The following is a 13553-nucleotide window of genomic DNA, read 5'->3' on the forward strand; positions in this document are numbered from 1 at the left end:
AAATAGAAAGCCCAGAGATAAATCCACGCACCTATGGACACCTATCTCTGACAAAGGAGGCAAGAATATACAATGGAGAAAAGACAATCTCTTTAACAAGTGGTGCTGGGAAAACTGGTCAACCACTTGTAAAAGAAGGAAACTAGAATACTTTCTAACACCATACACAAAAATAAACTCAAAATGATTAAAGATCTAAACGTAAGACCAGAAACTATAAAACTCCTAGAGGAGAACATAGGCAAAACACTCTCTAACATAAATCACAGCAGGATCCTCTATGACCCACCTCCAAGAATAATGGAAATAAAAGCAAAAATAAACAAATGGGACCTAATTACACTTAAAAGCTTTTGCACAATGAAGGAAACTATAAGCAAGATGAAAAGATAGCCTTCAGAATGGGAGAAAATAATAGCAAATTAAGCAACTGACAAAGAATTAATCTCAAAAATATACAAGCAGCTCCTGCAGCTCAATTCCAGAAAAATAAATGACCCAACCACAAAATGGGCCTAAGAACTAAACAGACATTTCTCCAAAGATGACATACAGATGGCTAACAAACACACGAAAAGATGCTCAACATCACTCATTATCAGAAAAATGCAAATCAAAATCACAATGAGGTACCATCTCACACCAGTCAGAATGGCTGCTATCAAAAAGTCTACAAACAATAAATGCTGAAAAGGGTACGGAGAAAAGGGAACCCCCTTACATTGTTGGTGGGAATGCAAACTAGTACAACCACTATGGAGGACAGTGTGGACATTCCTTAAAAAACTAGAAACAGAACTGCCATATGACAGAGCAATCCCACTGCTGGGAAACCAGAATTGAAAGAGACATGTGTACCCTGATGTTCATCACAGCACTGTTTACAATATCCAGGACATGGAAGCAACCTAGATATCCACTGGCAGATGAATGGATAAGAAAGCTGTGGTACATATATACAATGGAATATTACTCAGCCATTAAAAAGAATGTATTTGAATCAGTTCTAATGAGGTAGATGAAACTGGAGCCTATTATACAGAGTGAAGTAAGTCATAAAGAAAAACACCAGTACAGTATATTAATGCATATATATGGAATTTAGAAAGATGGTAACGATGACCCTATATGTGAGACAGCAAAAGAGACACAGATGTAAAGTACAGACTTTTGGACTCTGCGGGAGAATGTGAGGGTGGGATGATTTGAGAGAATAGCATTGAAACATGTATATTATCATATGTGAAATAGATCGCCAGTCTAGGTGCAACACATGAGACAGGGTGCTCAAGGATGGTGCACTGGGATGACCCTGAGGGATGGGATGGGGAGGGAGGTGGGAGGGAGGGTCAGGATGGGGAACACATGTACACCCATGGCTGATTCATGTCAATGTATGGCAAAAAGAAAAAAACCTGCAGTATTATAAAGTAATTAGCCTCCAATTAAAACAAATTAATTAATTTTTTAAAAATACCACATGACTTCCAATCCTAGGCAATTAAAGGTGATACAAGCTCCCCCTCGTAAACACATGTGCACCCTCATTCCTTCTTTTTCGGGAAACTTGCTCTTCAAAATTTCTTGCTCAATCAGCATACCACAAAGAAGCCCAGTACACATGGAGAGGCCACAGCAGGCCTTCCAGACCACAGCCAGCATCAATCATTCTAGACTAGAAGAGGAAGCCTCCCATGTGACTCCAGCCCCTGCCACTGTCTGACAGCAACTGCAGGCAACACCATGAGCAAGAAGCACCCAGCTGGGCCCAGTGACCACCAGAGCCATGCCAGAGAAAAATGAATAATTATTGCTGCTTTAATCCTCTAATTTTTGGGGTGATTCATTACACAGCAAAAGGTAACTGAAACACTGAAAAGCTGCCTGTCCACGGATAAAGTCCTAGCCAATGGGTTGAATTTCTCCAGGAAAAAAAAAAAAAAGTTTTATTGGCCCAACACAGAGGTTTTAGAAGTACCGAACCAAAATTCCTTCAAATGAGGCATGCAATCAATCACTAGTTCTCCATGGCCTCCGTCACTCCTTCCCATGTCTAGGTCAACATGTGTCAACTGATTGGGCCCTGAAGGCATATGAGTTTGCACAACTTACCTCCCAACAAGATTTTAAGTTCCTCTTGGACTAAGACTATTGCCTAAGTGGTATATGCTGAGCAAAAATTCATTAAAATCTATTTAAATCATTGTATTGCTATGTATGCACGCGTGCATGCTCAGTCGCTTTAGTCGTGTCCAACTCTTTGTGACTCTATGGACTATAGCTTGCCAGGCTCCTCTGTCCATGGGATTCTCCAAGCAAGAACACTGGAGTGGGTTGCCATGCCCTCCTCCAGGGGAATCTTCCCCACCCAGGGATCAAACCCACATCTCATGCATCTTCTGCCGTGCAGGTGGAATCTTTACCACTGAGCCACCAGGGAAGCCCACTGCTATGTATACATCTACTTAAATAAACAAAGGGTGTCATTCAAGTGCTTTAAATTCTTTTTCTTATGTCTTTACCATGTTCCTGCAGTCTGTGTTTGGAGAAGGATTTGATAGATGAGGTATGAAAAAAGTCTCGTATAAATTTCAAAAATATATGGAGATGAAATTGTACTGGACAATGGGATATATGAAAGGAATATGATGATGAAATGCAAAAATCTAAAGGAAAAGACACTGATACTCTGATTTCTTTGAACAATATAAAATAGATATATGTCAAGCTAAAGTTTCGCATTTTACCTATTAACTCTCAAAGACAGTCTAGGGAAATGTGGAATGGGAAAACCATAGAGTATTTACTGCTTTATTTCTCATATCCTGCAGATTGCATCCGTCCCATTCCATGCTGTGGGTAATTCTGGGCAGGACCATAATCTGTAGAGACATTTGATGTATTTTTACATATTTTTCAGAAGCTAGAGGGAAAAAAAAACCAGACATGTCTAGTCACAGTAGAATGAGAGTGAGTTAATAGGGAGGCTGGCTTAAAATCACTTCTGTCAAAGAAAGAGGATCCTAAGGGAAAGAAATTACTTTTGACTCAAGCTGAGCAGTGAAGTAAATCCTCTATTTTTAAGCAAGCTGATGAAGTGACAATTCTGAGAACAAACCCCTAAATATGTACCTTCAGGGATGACCACCCAATTAATTTCATTCTTGCTGACATTCCCCATCGTGTTAGAAACTTCCTAATGCACATTAGTGCAGCTAAAATGGATTCCATGAGAATGAAAGATAAAGGGTGTTTATCTCCTATACCCACAAAGAAGCAAAACATTTATTTCAGGGCCTTGTGGAAATATAACCACGATGTGCTGTTCAAAGAAAACCAGTGTAGTGGAGCTACTCCAGAATCATCCTCACTCAATTAACTCCTGAATTTGCAGACCTAAAAAGATGTCAATTACAGTTACCAGGTATCATGAAGCTAAAATTCGCCACAATGCCTGAAAAGGACCCACCTGAAATTTCTTTAAAAAAAAAAAAAAAAGGGTCTATCATACCACTGTATCATGCAAAGAGAATCTTAAATTTCTTAATGTTGTTTTCCCTGAAATAAGACATATGGTCTGAAGAATGACTAGCACTGCACTGATTTTCATTCCAGCAGAACTTTTCCAGAAACATTAACCAATTTAATGTTCTTGTGAAAGAGGTATTTGTTTTCACTGACAGAGAAGGAAAAGACACAAATCACACAGTTTGCTTAAGCCCACAGTCAGTCAGCACTTTTCCGAGGCATAAATATTAAAAATAGTCAAGGCCATTAGAGTCTTACAGCCCATCGGCATTTTAGGATGATGTTAAAAATGGCACATTTAGGAGTTTTTAAATTAGCAAGCCAAGCCTTGCTATACACCCAAATGAATAATGACATTTTGAAATTTAAAAAATTAACTTGGCAGCATCTCAAATATAGAAGAAACCCTGAGAAGACCCTGAGAGTTCACAAAAATACTGGTGAGGAGCTTGAATTTTTCATAAGTTGCAAAAACAAGAGTTTGAACTTATCTGAAGTAGACCTGAAGGGGCAGAACACTTTACTTACTACATGTAGCTGCTCATTGAGATACTGGAAACTATTAATATGTGAAGCTGTGAGATTTGAGAAGCTAGTTTAAGAATCCTAAATCTAACATTTCTGTTGAATAGTTCAGATTGGAATGAAACAGGCAAGATGGCCTGAAAGATACTGTGATGAGAAGAGAAAATGAAGGACAGTGGGGCAGTTGGCGACTCATCAGCTATGCGTCATTTCCAAAGAAGTTCCAAAGCCTTCTGCTTCCTTTCTTTGGGCTTCTGAGTGGAGTCAGGGATAGGTAAAGGGAAGAGTTCAGCTTCAGGCCTACTCCTTAAAGTTAAATACTTTTACTTTGCAGATGGATGCTGTAAGAAGATTCGAAGGGCAGAGGGCAGGAGGGCTAGACGGGAGCCCTGGCTAAGAGGGAGAGGCAGTAATCATAGCCTTAAGCCAAGGGATGGTCAACGGCCTAGAGTTTTTCCTAGAGGCCAGAACAGAGGTGGGAGTTGGAAGAGAGAGTAATGAGAGACCCAGAGAGCATAAAAAAGCCAGCAAAAAATCTGGAGACCAGAATTATCGGCCAGGGTTAACACATGGGCCATGAAAAAAAATTTGGGCCATAGAAGTCAGGCTTCCAGCTAAGACACACGAAAAGGTCAACAAATCCTTTCCACCAAAATCAGGTATAAAAATGGACAAAATTGTCAACAAGCAACCATTTTAGGGCCCTGGAGACTGATTGAAGGCAAACAACACATTGAAAAACATTTAATTTTGAAAAACAGCCAGAACTTAAAAGAAGTGGAACAGGAGTCTGTGGCCTTCTTGCCCAGGACTCCTCCCATCCCTCCCCGTTCGATCAGAGAGAACTTAATTTGACTACGATAGGACTGGCTGGAAAATTAGCAGCTCTGCTGCCACAGGGGATGAGCTCACTTGGGGTCATGGTAGAAAGTTGCAGCTCTGTCAGCTAGAAGTGATAAACTTGGTAGAAAACAAATGAGGAAAACCCACACCTTTGTTCCCCTGAAGTTACAGTTCCCATTGGGGAAAGTGATAGAGCAGCCAGAAATGTAAAAGGGAGATAGTGTAACTGAAAGAGTCAGAGAAGCGTGGAGATAAGCTCTCCACACATCCCTGGCTGCGTGGGAAATTAGGCATGTATACAGGGGAGACCCCAGAGAGACCAGTGGAAAGTAAACTGCAAGGGTGATTGAGAACGGCTTGTGACTTGGAATGCACTCCGAACTCCGACACAGATCAACTGGCAGAGGACTAAGCCATGTAGACACAGAGACAGCATACATGAAGTGAGGCTAAAAAACAAAAATAAGAATTTAAAAAGTGAGTAGAGACATCCATGGCCACAAACTGTAGCCAAGACAGATTCTACAGAGTAAGTCCAGGAAAGTAACTTTTTAAAAAGCCTCAGAAAAATAAATCAGAATCCACAGTTGCTACAATACATTGTCGAAAAGGTCATTTTCAACAATGACATAAAATAATGCTAGAAGAAAAAGTGTACAAAAGGAAAAAAAGCAATCAATAAAAACTGACCCTGAGTGAGCCCAGATGCTAGATTTAGCAAAGACTTGAAAGCAGCCATTGTAAATTAGTTCAAAGAATTAAAATAAACTGTATTCAAACAATTAATGGAGAATATGATGACAAATGACAACAAAGAATCTTAACAAAGAAATAGAAATTATTATTATAAAAATCATATTTATAAAAATTATTATTTTTATAAATTTTTTTACTATTTTTAAAAAAAGCAAATGGAACTTTTGGAGTTGAAAAGTACAAAAATCAAAACAAAAACTGTGTTAATGAGTCAAAAGCAAATTTGAGAATGCAGAAGAAAGAACTGGTAAATTTGAAGATGGCTCAAAAGAAATTACCCAATCTGGAGAAGACAGAGAAAACAACCTTGGAGAACTGGGTCATAGCGGAACAGAGTACAAATATCAACAGGCAGAACGGAAAGTAATGTAAACCTGAGCTGAAGAATTTCTCAGTTGTAAGCCTCTTGTTCATTTTGTAAAATGGGGATAATAAATAGAACCAACAACTCACAGAATTGACTAGAGGATAAATATGAATTAAAATATATAAGTCACTTCCCAGAACATTATTAGCACATAATTTTTAGTTCCTGTCATCATCATGATCATTGAGAATCACAACTGGCCCTGACCCCAAAAGTTCCTAGTGAAACCTCCCCACCTGTAGGAAAAGTTTCTACCAGTACTGGGAAGAGCGGTATAAATCACAACTGCTACTGAAGGAAAATAATCAGAGCTTCAGTTCTTTGATATGCATTCAGTTCAGTTCAGTTCAGTCGCTCAGTCGTGTCCGACTCTTTTCGACCCCATGAATCGCAGCATGCCAGGCCTCGCTGTCCATCACCAACTCCCGGAGTTCACTCAGACTCACGTCCATCGAGTCAGTGATGCCATCCAGCCATCTCATCCTCTGTCGTCCCCTTCTCCTCCTGCCCTCAATCCCTCCCAGTGTCAGAGTCTTTTCCAATGAGTCAACTCTTCGCATGAGGTGGCCAAAGTACTGGAGTTGATATGCATTAGCTCAACAAATTCCATAATCATAGGCATACCTTGGAGATTGTGAGTTCAGTGATAGGTCGCCATAATAAAGCAAACATCACAAAATTTTTTTTTGGTTTCGCAGTGCATATAAAAGTTACATTTATACTATACTGTAGTCTACGAAGTGTGCAATGGCATTATATCTAAACATATATGTACCTTAATTTAAAAATACTTTATCATTACAAAATGCTAAACTTCATCTAACAGCAAAGGGTTGCCACAAAACTTCAATTTGTAAAAAATGCACTGTCTGCAAAGTTTGATAAAGCCAAGTGTAATAAAATGAGGTGTGTCTGTATACAATTATTTCTACATTTGTAATCATACTTTATTTTTTAGATATTTGTTTTTAAGATCTTCAAAAATTTCTGCCCAAGTGTGAAATTCTAGAGCAATTTGTTTGAATTTATAAATATATATACACACACACACTCACAATGAGATTGGGAAATGATTTGAACATTTGTATCTTAATTAGCCTTCTTTTGATATGTATTGATGCTAGGAGTGGGGAAGTCATAACTAGATTGAACAACTGATTCATACAACATCAGAAATAAGAGTTGCTAAAAGGTAACACAGATTTTGCCAAACCAAAATAATTGGCAAGCCAGCTACTCTGACTTGAGGGGAATTACAAAGTTTGATGTAAAGAGACTCCACTACCCATCAACATATTTATCTCTTTCACTTTTAATTTCTTATTTTTTTTTTTTTACTCACTCTGTTTTGGGAACAGCTTTTCTCAGCCAGAAGAAATCAGTCTGTGCTAAATACTTGCGGGTTTGCAGGACGTTGCCAAAGTAGTCAGATTCTGAAAACTTGATCTGAATAAAACAAACCACAACCATCACTGTTCTAAGTGTAGATAAGAGATGGCTCTGAAAAAAAGAAAAGAATTCAGCACACAAAAGAGCGGCCAGCAAAGATACCGCACTCCTTGCATCATCTCTCAGCCATCACTGGTTAACTAGTATTCACAAAACCATGAAATTTCACCTCAGTGATTTTTCTCTTAAAATAAAAAGCTCAAAAATCAATATGGTCAATTCTGGATTACAATTTTTAAAAAAATAAGAGAAGCTGCACTAATTTACAATGCATTTCATTTGCTTTACAACTGAAAAATCTACTTTAACCTTTACAGAACATATTAGGTTTGAAATTTCTTTGCCTACATGACTTCTTAATCTTTTTTAAAAATGTGTACTTTATTTATCTGTCATATAGGTTCTTCTAATAACACGTAGTTTAGTCAGCTGAAACCTCGTTTAGTTCATAGACGATGATTTAGCCAAGGGGCAAAATCTAATTTATTGTAATCAGTATTTGTTCATGAAGGGAAAAAAATGAAAGTGATTCAGGCTGATTTTCTACCCTAAGAGTCACTAGAATAATTTAATTATTAACTGAAATTAGCTATCAACACTCAAAAATGATCTGGTCACAAAAAATTCATGAAATGACAGAAGCAAAGTATATATAGCTCACATAGAAAAATAGGAAGTTGATAGCTCACAACAATGCTGATTAAAATAGGGGAAAAGACATAATTGATTCTTGAGTTCCTTTTTGTTGGAAGGAGAATGGCAGACAGTTTTAATTCTATAGGCACTATCTATAAAACTAGCAGTACTTAAATATTGTAAATAGTATCTGTGTAACAATAAAAGCAATGGTTTGTAGTGCTCCCTGATACTTCAGTTTTAAATATATTAAAATGTAGCAAATAAAATAAGAATAATACACATTTGAAGAAGCAAATAATCAAGAGTAATCATATTTTATTAGCTGTAATATTTTTATAAATTTAAGCCATGATATTCTTAAAAGCAAAAATTGAAATACAGCAAATGAAGGTATATGAGACCCAGAGGCATCACATCACAGATATGAATGAATATATACAACTTGACAACAGCCTGTTTGTTGGCCAATGTCTGGCTCAGGTTTCTCTTTTCCCTAACATATCATGGATATTCATTTTGTCTGCAGAGTAACGTTTGTTACTCATCTTAGCTTAACTTTAATTTCTCATCTTAGCAATCCTTCCAAGGGACCATGCCAATATATACAGAAAAGAATAAAATAACTAAAGCCACAGAGAGTGAGAAAGGAAGGAATGAAAGGATCAAATCCTGGCATCTTTGGCAATCCAGCTGGCCAACAAGTCAGAGAGATAAGACTTCAAATTGTCCCTCCCTCAATCCTCTTAGGGGTGGTGGCTGATAAATAAACCGAGGTATAGTCACCTGAGCCTTCCCTGGTGGCTCAGATGGTAAAGTGTCTGCCTACAATGCAGGAGACCTGGGTTCAATCCCTGGGGAGGGAAGATCTTCTGGAGAAGGAAATGGCAACCCACTCCAGTACTCTTGCCTGGAAAATCCCATGGACGGTGGAACCTGGTAGGCTACAGTCCATGGGGTCACAAAGAGTCGGACACAAGTAAGCAACTTCACTTTCACTTTCATAGTCACCTAAAGGAATACCACACAGAAGTCTAAACAAATTGTCTCTATGTGTGAACATGAAATAATTTCAAAGGCAATGCTGAGAACATTAGACTAGTTGTATGCATTAGAGAACTTAAAAATTTTAAACTAATTAAATAATACTATATGTTGTTTATGGGCACATACTTATGTAGCAGAAGCATAAAGAAATGCATGAGAATGAGAAACACAGAATTCAAGAGAGGATATCTAGGGAAGGAGACAGCCTGGGGGGAAGGAGACAGGCAGGGAAGAAGGACATTAGGTCAAGGAGGATTACACGAAGAATTTCCAATGTATCTGCTTTATTCACTTAAAATGTATGTATGCATGTATACAGCTAATATGGCAAATATGTTTGATATATGTTAAAGCTTGAGGTGTTCAAAATATGATTTTATATGCTTTTCTGATGTTTGAAATGCTTTAAAATAAAGAGGAATCTTAAAAATCAATTGCATTTTAGGTAGATGTTTATACTCAGCCTCAGATGAAACAGAGTAAATTCCTTGTTCAAATAAACGACCTTAACTAGAAATCCTAATACATTCCCAGATCACACAGTTAAAAGATGTGTCTGCTATTTAATCATTTTTTAGCTTTCGTTCCCAACACAACTCTGTCAGAATTTTTAGAATATGATTGCAACTGATAGAAAATTCAGATATGTTCTTGGGTTCACAGCATGTCCTGGAACATGCTCCCAAAGGAATCTTCTTCAAAAATACTAACTTTTTTTTTTGTACTATCAGTGGGGTCACTTGTTACTTTTAGAAGAGTTTGCTAATGGTACTTTCCTGTTCCATTTGGGGGAAAGAAAAAAAAAAAAAAAACCTTGACATTCAGGTTGTTCTACAGATATTAAATGCAAAATTTTCTTTAAAAAAAAAAAGGAGTTCCAAGTCTAAAAATACTTTAAATAAATATGGTCCTACCATAGCCATGGAAATGATTATGGAGAACAAAACTTGGAGGCAAATAATGACAATTTGCCAACAGCTTACCTATGTTCAGAGGATACATTTTAAATTGTTTTTATTATTAAACTGAGCATAGCTTCTATTTCTTAGCCTGGTTTGGTTGATCTATTCTATTTATTCAATGGAAATCACAGGTCATGCTGCTGCTGCTAAGTCGCTTCAGTCATATCCGACTGTGTGACCCCAGAGACGGCAGCCCACCAAGCTCGTCCGTCCCTGGGATTCTCCTGGCAAGAACACTGGAGTGGGTTGCATTTCCTTCTCTAACGCATGCATGCATGCTAAGTCGCTTCAGTTGTGTCCGACTCTATGCAACCTTATGGACAGTAGCCCACCAGGCTCCCCTGTCCACAGGATTCTCCAGGCAAGAATGCTGGAGTGGGTTGCCATTTATTCAATGGAAATCACAGGTAATAGGGGACAATTTTTACCTTCTCCTGTAAGACAGGTTGAGTGTTCGGGGATAGGAAAGGGCCATATGGGAAACAGAGATGGAGAGATTAGGGAACCTGGCTAAATCATTCAGTCCACATCATTAGGCTCCTACTTCAATGTTATTTTCACTGGCCCTAATAAGAAAACTGATGATTCAACAGAAAGAGTACAGGGAAGGAGGAGGAGAAGCTGTGATTAAATAAATCAGGGTACAGTTTACTTACTATCAGACAGCTTTTAAAATAATGGTAATGAAGGCTATGGAAGACAAGGACGAAACAATCTATCAACTGTAAAGGTCAGTGTACAAAATTATACATAAGCATCAATTACAGCTATACAAAAATGGAAGGACAAAATAACACACTAAAACAGAAGTATGTATTATTATGTTTGAATACCAACATTCAGGGTTTTTTTCATTCCTTTTCTCTATTTCTCAAATTTTCCATCATGTGATAATACTGTGATAATTTCAAGCATTTCAATAGGACCCTGAAGGAGAAAAAACTATGAAACCTAGCAACCATTGGGAAAGTTCTGCTTGTTGTAGAGATAGCAATAAGAATGAATGCGCATGAATATTTTAGAACCACTTGTGATCTTCCAAAAAAATGTTTTAACTTTGAAAGTGACAATAATTGGCTCAAAAGTCTCTTGTCCTTTCAGTTACTGGTGACAATCTAGGTCAAGCTGATAATGACTTTCAATCAATTGTATCTCCCAACTTTTATTGGGGCTCTCATGTCATTTTCTAAGAATAGCTGTCCAAAAGATAAAATCTAGGGGAATCTGATTTTCTCTTGGTGGACACCCTATCCTGGATGCCTAGCACCAAATGCAACAGACTAAATAGAAAAATAAAACTATTACCCTTCTCAAAGGTGTGGAACACATAATAACGGCAAAACAAGGCAATGTATTCAGCTTCTCTGTAGGATCAGTAAATACAAGTTGATAAGACATTTGGAAAAGGAGATGGCACCCCACTCCAGTACTCTTGCCTGGAAAATCCCATGGATGGAGGAGCCTAGAGGCTACATAGTCCAGACATGACTTAGCGACTTTACTTTCACTTTCAAGATACTACATGAGCCAACAGGAAGTACAGATTCTAAACTACTTTTTAAGTTAACCCATTCAAACATGTTCAGCAATATATCCAGACTCCTCTAGGAAAGATTTTATTTTAGGCAGCAAAGAACTGTGAAAACTTCAATGGCATCCAGATTTTAGAATTATGTTTTCCTTTATTTAAATAGCAAAGTAATATGCAAGATTGCTGTGTTTAGATGGCTTTGCTGTAAGTGGTTATGTATGTATACATATATACACACCTACATACAGGGATGGTGTTCACAATGTTTAACAACCTCCATATACAGAACACTGCAGAAGATAGAATTCCCACAAGCAGCCACGCAAGGGTGACTCTGAGGGAGCATCAACTAGCACACCAACCAGGAAGCAGATGAAACTAGATGGCCTGCTGCCACCACTGGGGATAAAGGGGAGTCCTGGTCTGCTGTAGCCAGCGGAGCACTGAAGATGGAGGCTGGTGTGCAGGAGGGATGGGGGATGGGCTACAAGGCTGGTGGGCACCAGTGCACCTCCCTCCAATGCCCACTCTTGCCTTTCCAGGGTCATGAGGGCCAGAGATCACTTGAGACAGTTGGCCACAATGGTTCATTTTGTGTTTTTACCAAGGAGTACAGAATGGTTTCAACAATCTGTTTTTCTAGAGCACTCCACCTAAGTATCACCTCACTCTTGCACAGTGGCAACAGCACTCTCTGTCATTTATGCACACATAAAACATATTCACACATAAACACACAAGTATTCCACTGGGAAGAGTAGACCAAGACCTGCCCCAGAGAACATTATGTGGGTTCATATATTACCTAGACATCTCTATTCACATATTTATGTCTGTGTATCAAATGTATGTGTGTATCACTCACCAGAAACACTGATCTCTGAAAAATTACCCACATCCTATTCTCCTAAGTCTGATAGCTCAGCTGGTAAAGAATCCACCTGCAATGCAGGAGACCTGGGTTCGATCCCTGGGTTGGGAAGATCCCCTGGAGAAGGGAAAGGCTACCCACTCCAGTATTCTGGCCTGGAGAATTCCATGGACTATATAGTCTACACAGTCGCAAAGAGTCGTACACGACTGAGCGACTTTCACTCACTCAATTCTCCTAAGTAAATGGATGCTGGCTATGATGCTGACTTGGGCTCCTACTGTAATTCGCCACTGGCTTTCACAACAGTGAGTGATGTGCCTAATGGGCTCGATTATTTCCCTATTGTCTCTCAGATACACCCTCGCCCTTTTACTTGGTTCTGTAATGCTGGGCTGTGAATCTGAAAACCATGTTTCCCAGGCGCCATTGCCAGTTGGCTTCCTGCCAATAGGAGGCACTGAGGGAAATCAGCCGGTGGTGGCAGGAGGGGAAAGGGTGCTGTGCTTGTTCTCTGCGGTTCCTCTTTCTCCTTTCTTCCAACAATGATGCTGGAGTGGCAGTTCCTACCACCACCTCCTCCCTTTTGCATCCCTAGACACAAGGAACATCACTGCTTCCTGGAAAAGTTACTAATCTCTGGTTTACCTCACCTTCCAACCTATTTACTGTATTAAATCTCCTCTCTTTGAAATACCTGGTGTTGTTTGGCTTTCCTGGCTGATAAGGAAATCTCCCCCAAATTGGGAAAAACTCATTCTTGTGTCTCTCTCCATTAAGGAGCAGTGAAGGTACACTTTATAAGGTTTGTCTAAACGTAGACTGATGTCTTTCTTTTTGGGCTGAGTAGCAGGCTTCCTGTACACTACTGGTGTGTGTGTGTTAGTCACTTAGTTGTGTCTGACTCTTTGCAATCCCATGGACTATAGCCCACCAGGCTTTTCTGTCCATGGACTTCTCCAGGCAAGAATACTAGATGAGTAGCCATCTTCTCCAGGGGATCTTCCCGACCCAGGGATTGAACCTGTGTCTCCTGCA

General features: G+C 38.9%; 1 protein-coding gene across 8 annotated transcripts in view; it reads right to left on the minus strand.

Annotated features, from left to right (window-relative positions):
• The window catches only part of PHEX (phosphate regulating endopeptidase X-linked), a 245020-nt gene that overhangs the window by 88197 nt on the left and 143270 nt on the right, over window positions 1-13553 (minus strand). For all 8 annotated transcript variants that reach the window (XR_011565209.1, XR_011565208.1, XR_011565207.1 and 5 more), the window contains one exon: window positions 7362-7465. Coding sequence is in view for 1 of the 8 variants with exons in the window: in XM_070783865.1 (XP_070639966.1) it covers window positions 7362-7465 (104 nt within the window). In the remaining 7 variants the exon portion in view is untranslated. The remainder of the gene's footprint in view (window positions 1-7361; window positions 7466-13553) is intronic.

Source organism: Bos indicus, chromosome X, assembly GCF_029378745.1.
Source record: "Bos indicus isolate NIAB-ARS_2022 breed Sahiwal x Tharparkar chromosome X, NIAB-ARS_B.indTharparkar_mat_pri_1.0, whole genome shotgun sequence".
NCBI lineage: Eukaryota > Metazoa > Chordata > Mammalia > Artiodactyla > Bovidae > Bos > Bos indicus.